At 39.3% G+C, this 8,955-nt stretch overlaps 1 protein-coding gene across 1 annotated transcript in view; it reads left to right on the top strand.

Moving 5' to 3' along the window:
* The first annotated feature begins 3,329 nt into the window (after positions 1 to 3,329).
* igf1ra (insulin-like growth factor 1a receptor) overlaps positions 3,330 to 8,955 on the top strand; it is a 69,508-nt gene continuing 63,882 nt past the window's right edge. The window contains exon 1 of the mRNA XM_067502799.1: positions 3,330 to 4,467. Coding sequence (XP_067358900.1) covers positions 4,362 to 4,467 — 106 coding nt within the window. The 5' untranslated portion in view covers positions 3,330 to 4,361. The remainder of the gene's footprint in view (positions 4,468 to 8,955) is intronic.

Below are 8,955 nucleotides of genomic sequence, written 5' to 3'. Positions count from 1 at the left end.
ATAAAGGTTGCAGTGATTTCTAATTTTTGAGTTTTGACTTTATTCAAAATTTCAATCAACTTTAATGGTGATTGAAATTTGAGACAAATTGAGTAGAATTGTAGTAACACACGTATTATTATATAATTATCAAATAGATTATTTCTGAAATGTATTTGCGAAGTATGTAGAAATTGATTGAACATTCTTGAGTTTGCTGACTTAACCCTAACTTTATTGGAATTATTTTAGAGAAGGTGTAAGGTTTACTCAATACAGCCTGTATGGTTGCACAACATAGTGTGCAGGTAGTGTCACCCTCAGCCATCCTGACTCTACATCCTTGTAAACACACAGTGAAGAACATTTAAGTATGTATAACATCTAAGTGCACAGCTTGCTGGAACAGTGATGCAGTTACAAATGCATGACATAACAGCAACAGTTTCTGTTGTTCTATCTTTTATATGCCTTTTACACCAAACTGACCAGCGAAGGCTGATTTCAGGGAGACTGATTCTGTTTTGACAGCATGGTTGTATTAATTTAAATGCCTCCAAATTCGGTTCTAAATATCAGAGAGGATTTTTCAGATGGTTCCAATTATCTTGAAATGAACCACTTTCCTCTGTTGTTTGTGACAGGTGACATTTTCACATCTGATTCTCAGTCTAGTCGTCTCCACTCGAACCCTTTCTGTAAATTCAACTAAATTCAGGTGATGTTATTTAATGTTCATGTGCCTTTGTCCTACTTTTAAAGAAGTAGTTTTTCCACGTTGTATTAAGACCTTTTGGGGACAATTGTAGCGTGAATGCTGTTGGAGATGCAAAAAAATAGCGGAAGACAATCGAGTAAATGTGTTTAGTGTTTTGCTTTTTTGAGGAATATCACTAACTGGTATCAACACATAAATTACACTTTAAAATATTTAAATGTTTTGTGATTGTAAGAATGCATACATATTTGCACAATGGGGTGTGTACCTTTTGAATTAGAAAAAAAAAACAACAGCATACTATCTAAACACTGTCCAATGTTTTGCATGTTTACCATGACATGGTAGGCTAGTATCATGGTAGGCGACTGTGGCCCCCCACTCTACCTTCCTGCGCACTGTCGCCCTTACCATGATAGTTGTCCACCAATCTCCCAGTTGTTGGTTCAATCCCCAGCTCCTCTGGTCACATGTCGAAGTGTCCATGAGCAAACACTGAACCCCAACTTAGTTGCTCCTGATGAGTGTTGGCCAGCTGCATAGCAGCTCCCCCACCGGTGAGTGTGAATGGGTGAAGCAGTATGAAGCGCTTTGAGTGGCAATAGGTAGAAAGGAGCTATATAAGTGCAGACCATTTACCATTTACTTTTGGCATCTGCAGCATTAAATGCAGTATTTATCTTTGCTGCCTTCAGAGGAATGGTGATAAATGTTCCCTTTGTTCCATTAACACTCCACGTGATGAGCTTATGGCTGCAGTGAAGCGTTTGCAGCAGAAGAGGGCGACTCTTAATCAGCGAAAAGACCAAAAAAGTCAGAACCTGAATCTTATGAGAAGATGCCCCCCCAACCCCCCCAAAATTGTCTTGTCCTGTGTCACTTATCATATTCTTTTTTTTTTCTTTTTTACATCGAGGAGGAAGAAGCTTTATGTTTTTTACGCTTTCTTGGCCGCTCACTCTACCTCAATATAGGAGACTTTCTAGCAGCAGGATAGTTTGGCCGATGAGATTACAGAGCAAACAACCCATCCTAAACCAAACTTATGTTTATTATCGCCACATAAATTGTTGCTCAAATATAGCGTATTTGATGCACAACGATGCACAACTTTGTACTATTAATTATTTATCAAATGCAGCTTATAAAATATAGACATTAAAAACGGATATATTCTGGTAACAATATAAAACGAAATTAAATTAGAAACGAATATATTATATTTTATAATATATACAACTACAAACGCTTTAAAACCACAAACGTTTTTTTTCATAATAAAGGAAAACCAACCGATACACAATGTGATGTGATTTTAAACTTCATTGAAATAAACAGAATTAGAAATGGGCACATCTGTTAAGTGTCCTCTCACAGTGTAAAACTCTTTGATAGTTACACACTCCGGGGTCAAACGAGTTGCATGTGCTGCCTCCGCTTCATGGAAGAGAAATGGATGAAGAAAAAAAAAACATGCTTACAGTCCAGTTTTAAATGAAGCTCTATGTCAGATTTTACTTTGGCTCTGGGACGGTGGTGTGGCGTCTAACTCCGGATACCTACTGTAAAATCTAAAATATTTTTTATCGCCTGCAATCACCTGTTTATACAAAGGATCTCTGGCCGATAATGATTATTTAGCTGCGGTTTACCGCAAGATTTCGTTCAAACCACATTGGTGCTGGATAATCTTTCCCTCAAACAACCAGCAGAGCTAAAATTCACTGCTGACACAATAATGTCGATGTAATCAAAATTATTCAATACTGATTTTACTCCTTAAATAAAAACGTGTATTTAATATTAAACAATTCTGTTGACATTGATTTAACATTTTTGCTGTCTGTTTCCATTTCCACTAAACGATTTTGGATAATGAAAACCTTTGGGCAGTCCAACCAAGACCAACTGATGCCATTGCCTCATTTTAAGTGTATTTTTGGTCATCACGTGTCTCTTTTGGTAACATTTCGTGCATGTTTAGTTGTTTTTTGTCTATTTGAAGTAATTACGCGTCCATTTTACGTAGTCATACTTCAGCCACTCTTTAGGCATTTTGCATCTTTTATCTGAGCTGTAGACACAGTCACTTCTGGGGCCCCTGGGCCTCTTCCCAGGATGTTATGTAATCGTCTGTGCTTATACAGCACTCTATGCGAGCAACAACTCAAGTCCAAATTCTTTAGTTAAACACAATCATTGTAAACAATATTTGCTTTTAGCCCTTGAAAACACATCTGTTAGTTAACATTGAACAGCCTTAGATTGATACATTCATTAAAAACCTCCCATGCTTGCCAGGAGCAGTTCATGACTTAGAGATGCAAATGACAGGATGCAGACAAATGTGTGATAAACTTCCTGTTGTCTCTCGCACCTGACGCTGAGGTTGAACAATGGTCGGTGGTCTCCATGCTGGTTTATGTATCTCAGCTAAAGATGCAGTAGCAGTACCCTATAGCTTGGAAGAACGCCATAGCAGTATTTTCTAAGCGTCTTCCAGATACACCTCAAGGAGGCCATGAGGGCTTCATGTGCGTCTTGTTTGGGGTGAAGCGGGCTGTGGGAATCCCCGGTTGTGAATCCACTCCGGTTTTTCCGCCCTGCTCCCGGCCACCTTATCCGTAGCACTATGTGTTTCTGTGTGAGAGAAGCCGACTCTTGTTTACAGCAGAGATTCCACGGAGGAGCGCAGAGCCGGAGCCTGCTTTAGCCGAGACTGGACCCTGGGTTTTTCAGCCTCTGGATGTGCACGCAACCACGCAGTTTTTGCTTTCTCTGTTTTGTGAGGATAAAGGCAAAACAAGAACCACTCTTAAAGGGCAACTCCACGGACATATCTCCTCCCCCCCCTTCCCACCCTAGCCGAGGTCGTCTAGCTGGAGACCCATTCTCCTGCGTGGCACAAGTCTGGGATTTTCTTTCAGCTGCAAATCACGACTGACGGCAGAGATAAGTCCGACCCGAGGAGCTGGAAAACTGCTTTAAAGGCGACGTCTCACTGCGGGCCAGGACTTTTCGCTGTGGATCGAAGGACTGTGCTGACTGAACGGAATAAGCAAAAAATAAAAGCTTTTTCATTCATTTTTCAACCTCCCAGCCACCACCCCTGTGGATCTGACGGGTTTTCTGGTCCCTCCTCCCATCACTGTTAGTCATTCACACGGGGGCTTCTTGGGAGCGACACTGGCGTTAATTTATTATGGCGGTGGAAGCGCCTAACGATAACATTTAGTCTGATATTTCCATTGATATTTCCACGCCAGATCGCGCTGTAGGCGAACTGCTGTTTTCAAGAGATGGATACTGAAGATGGGGATTATCATCATTTATCCCGTCAAATCACCGGCTTGTGTAGCATACCATCCGACGTCCAAGTGTGCAGTTATTGGCAGAAATAGCAGACAGTTTTAGTATATTTTTTTTTCTTCAAAGGAAGCTGTGACATTTTATTTTACAATTATTTATATTTTTTAGAGCAAATCCTTGTAGACAAGCAACCATTTTTGTAGGCTACCATAGTGTAGCATTGCTGGGCTACAAACACATTTATTTTTCGCTTTTTTTTTAAAATAAAAGATTCTCCTAAGGAGCTGGTGGTACAGCCTTATTGTTTTATTTGAGTTTTTTTCCGGACGTTTCTTTTTTTGGGGGAGGGGGGGTAATGTTTAAGAACATGAGATCTGACACAGCGATGGGTAGCCCGACCTTGTTTTGGGTTCTGATACTGTCTGTCTCCACTACATGCATATGGTCCACATATGGAGAGAGTAAGTATTTATTATAATATTTTTATATCCGTTAAACAGGGGACTGTCTAAACATGCACATTGAGCTTGAGCCCAGTTTAACCTTTTGTAAAGTTGCCTTTTGCTGACTAGTGGGGAAAATGTTTTAAAAAAAAAATATATATATATATATATATATATATATATATATATATATATATATATATATATATATATATATATATAAAACAAAGTATTTATTAGGAAAATAAGATTGACTGAATTATTCAATATGACAGATCTAATGAACATATAATTCACCGGCGTGTTGCTGTTCCATATATTAACCTATACATGGAGCTGAACCATGTGGTACAGCTGCCGTCAAGAGAGGAACACAATTTCTCTAAAATCTGCTTTATTAAAGGCAATGTCGCCTCATTTGAGAAAGCTGTTTATTTAGAAACAAATTTTTTTATTTTTTACTCTAGACGCACGTCGCCATAATCCTCACAACTGGCTTTTAGAAAGCTGACTGTGGATCCAAGGAGCAGAGCTGAAGGTTACTACAACCATGTGGCCATTTTGCATTTGGTGGTTTGGCGTCGCTGCGCACGAACAACCCAGATCAGATAAATCGTTCCTTACACAGGAAAAAAAAAAAAAAAAAAAAAAAAAGACGCAAACAGTGGGTAAATAATATACTTCACTTGACTATCATCATAACCAGGCAGCACGATGAACTGAGTACAGGTTGTGTGTTGGCGCAGATAATGATAATTTTCATACTTATTGTCCAGATGCAGTTTGCAGATGAAAACAAATATCTGCATACAGCTGTGCTAATAAATGCAAACCTTAAAAAAATAAAAATAAATCCTTTTGTTAACACCATGCTTCAAATGATGAATATAACTTTAAGAAATGTCTCAAAAGTTTTTAGTTCTGTCTTGATAGAATATTAAATTGTGCCTATTTCAGATAATTCAAAGTAGTTGAATTTATTTACTTTTTTCAATTGTAAAAAGAGAATAACTAATAATTAACTAGACCTCACAATTTCACAGGTGTTTCTCAAAGTTTTTTTTTTTTTTTTTTACCATTTACAACCTTTAAAATCCTGCAACCTTTTACATTTATTAGGTTTGAATTATTTTCTATAACTGCTTGTTGTGATGTATCAGATTTTCATTGGCTTTTCCAGAAATAACATGGTGGTCAAAGATAATTCCTAATCTGTCTTTAGAATACTTCAGGCCCACACCAACTGGATTGCAAAGATGATTCAAATTCCCACTTTTGTATGTGAACTAAATATTCTCCATATAGTAAAAAAGGGGTGATTGGTTTTCACATTTAAACAGGGTTTACTTCACTGGATAAGTGAGTTAATTCTAATTGTTTCCTTGTTTTGTTGCATTTCTGTTAATAATCGTGGCTCTAAAACTAAGTTCCATCCTTTGAAGTACGAGGCATTGAATGTGTTAATTTCACAAGTCACACACAAGAAGTCGCTTATTTACCTGTTAGTCAGGAAATGCCCAGCTCTGTGCAGGTGCTTCGTTCCACCTTTTGGCCTGGGGATTGTGATTGTATGTCTATGTAGAATGGGTGGCTTGACTTGCTTTGTTTGTGTTTGCTGTTTACATCACTTCCGTTGTACTAATCTGCCTATTTCCAGGGAGGTTATGTGGGGATGGTGGAGACAACTTGACATGGGAAGGAGACAAGCAGACTGGCCTCTATTAGCATTCAAATAGAAGACGAAAAAAACTCAACTCAGTCCTATTGACCAGTGCTCCGACCACAGCCATGTGGGGGAGTGTTTCTTTGCGCCCCTCTGAGCTCAGTGAGACACTCGAGTGCAGTTGGGGGCTGGGAGACAAGTGGTTGCTCTCAGATCTTGATGCTGTGTGGTGTATAATACATCAGGCCATCCAGAACAAAGAGTTCAGAGACAAAGACTGTGGTGAATATCAAGCCAGGGATGGGTTTCCTTAGTTTATCACTTTGGGATGATGTTTTTCTGGGCCGCATAGCAGGGTCAGAATTTCCAGCTTCTATCATCACTTAGTGGAAAATCACAGATATCCTAGAGCACCATTAGAGGTTGAAAACTCGTTTTTCTTTTTGCTCTGTTCGTTTTGATAATCTGTCCACACCAATAAAATGTAATTAAGCTCCCTCTTAACTCTCACCACAGTAAACTTTCCATGCCATGGCTTCCAAGTATGCAGCAAACAAGTCTCTAAAAGGGAGAGAGAGCGTGAGGAAGATAGAGACTTGGTGTTTGGAAATAGAATGTGTAAAAATACGCTTGCCAAAAAAACAGACTTGGTTTTGTTGATTGGAGGAGTGGCGAGTTTGTGAACTGTTTTATTGGCTTGTTCTGTTCACACGCCGGTCTCCTGCGTAGACCGATGCATTTAACTCCATCACTTGGCACCGCTGCTATTTGTTATAAATAGATATGTCACCGACAACACTGGAGCAGGGGTTGTGTGAGAACAGGCCCCCTCTGTCCCTTTCCATGAGGGCACGCCAGTGTGCCCGTTCAGTTATTTATGAAAGGACATGTTGCTCTGATACACTTGCACGGTGGCTTAAATAATCAATCTTTCCGTGCATTGTGTTTGACACCTGCTTTTCTCATCGGGGTATGGCACACTGTGGTACAGCTCCCCTTGTCACGATGGGTCAAGTGGCTCAAACACAACTGCTGTCTCTCTGCTCCAAGGTGCCCCACTCCCATCTTGTGACTAGGGACACACGCCGTTAACCTTCCTCCACCCCTGGCTTAGAGCTGCAGGCAGGAATGGCTTGTCTCACCCCTGTTGAGAAAGTGTAGGCAGTGTCTATAGACCTGTGGTGTGTGTGTATGAGGGCATTTGTGTGCATGGATGGGAAGGTATTGTGCAGCTCTTTGTGTGTACTGCAGTGTGACAGCCCGAGTCAGTGGCGTGCCCCTGTGTAAGGATGTGGAAGTGTGTCACTGGGCTAGTTTGTGAGAGTGCAGTCAAATGCTGTCCTACAGCTCCTCCAGGCTGCCAGCTGAGGTTTACAATGCTTAATTAAACACTTTATTTCAAGTGGCCCGTCATTGGATTTGCTCAAATGCAGTCTCTGGCCAGCCACACATACATCATCATGGGCTGCCGGTTTAATGGCCCGTGGAGTATTGTACAATTTGTGAGATGATTGCAAATGTTAGCTCTGTTAATGGATGGCACTTGCTGTATCAGTTGAAAGCTGTTCATGAAAGAACTGAATGCAGATCAGTCCTGAAGAGAGAACCCATCACTCAAAGATTTATTCTGAGCTGTTTCCAGAATATAATCAAGAAACATTTTTGTTGCTGCATGGTCATCATCCAGTCATCACTTGGCCCTTTGCTCTGATGAGGAATTAGTTATAATGGTGGGAGACTCTGAGGTGCAAGTTGTATGTGCATATTAGTCTGTATGTGCAATTTTTTTTTTTTTAAATATATACGGAACTGGTGCTTAAAAAGGCATTGGGTCTTTTAGTCCACAGCTTCACATTGGGGCTTATGTTACTCTTCCAAGTTACATTTCTTAATTGGTTTAGATGTCGTTTAGTTGCATGTTCACTTTCCTTTTTAGTTTTATGGATTTCATTCATCTACACAAAGAAGGCGTAGTTTAAACATGATGAGGAGCTGTGCTTCCAAAGCAGATGTAGGATACACTTATAATTTAATAAGGTCTAAAGTTTATAGATGGAAGTAGCAAATTATTTAAAAGATAAATTAATAGGCTAACAAATAAATAATGTATCAATAGTAAAATGGAAATTAATCTTCTCTTACCCTTCTTTTATTCTATATACCTCTTTCAGTTTCCTGGAGGCTTCCATGCAAGTCATTGTTGTTATGCTAGAGTGTGTGGTGTTACTGTTTGGGGTTTTGGTGATATCTGAGCTGCAGTGTTTGATGTAAGTTTCACTGAGGGGAGGTGGCCCACCACAACACTGGTCAGATGACTTCCAGTGTGTTGGGGATTAGAGCAAGTTTATGTGGCAGGTGTGACAGGGATATGACAGCAGCTCCCTCTCTGCTCTCACTAGACCTGAATTTTAAGAGGAAGGACTCGGATGCTAAGGCTGGTTAAAATGCAAATTGATGAAAGTTTTTACTGTGCAGCATTTGCTTGTGCCTTACACACACACAAGATTCTGTTTTCTATAAACTTAATTTACATGTAAAATCTAATTGACTAAAACTAAATCTGTTCTTTAACACTTTAGCAATCTATAAAATAATCAAAAATATTTAAAATAAGGTAGCAGACTTTAAACAAGTGGAGTTTATGATCAGTGTTTGTTTTTGTGTTGCAAATATTTTTTAAATATCTTTTATTATTTTATAGATTGCTACAGTGTTAAAGAACAGATTTATTTAAAGTCAATTGGATTTTACATTTAAATTAAGTTTACAGAACACAGAGCCTGCTACCTTTTTTTTGGATATTTTATGTTGTAAGAGAAAACCAGTGATCAACCTATAATGAT

Source organism: Channa argus, chromosome 4 (genome assembly GCF_033026475.1).
Source record: "Channa argus isolate prfri chromosome 4, Channa argus male v1.0, whole genome shotgun sequence".
In the NCBI taxonomy this organism is placed as follows: Eukaryota; Metazoa; Chordata; class Actinopteri; order Anabantiformes; family Channidae; genus Channa; species Channa argus.
This window is presented reverse-complemented; position numbering and strand designations above follow the sequence as displayed.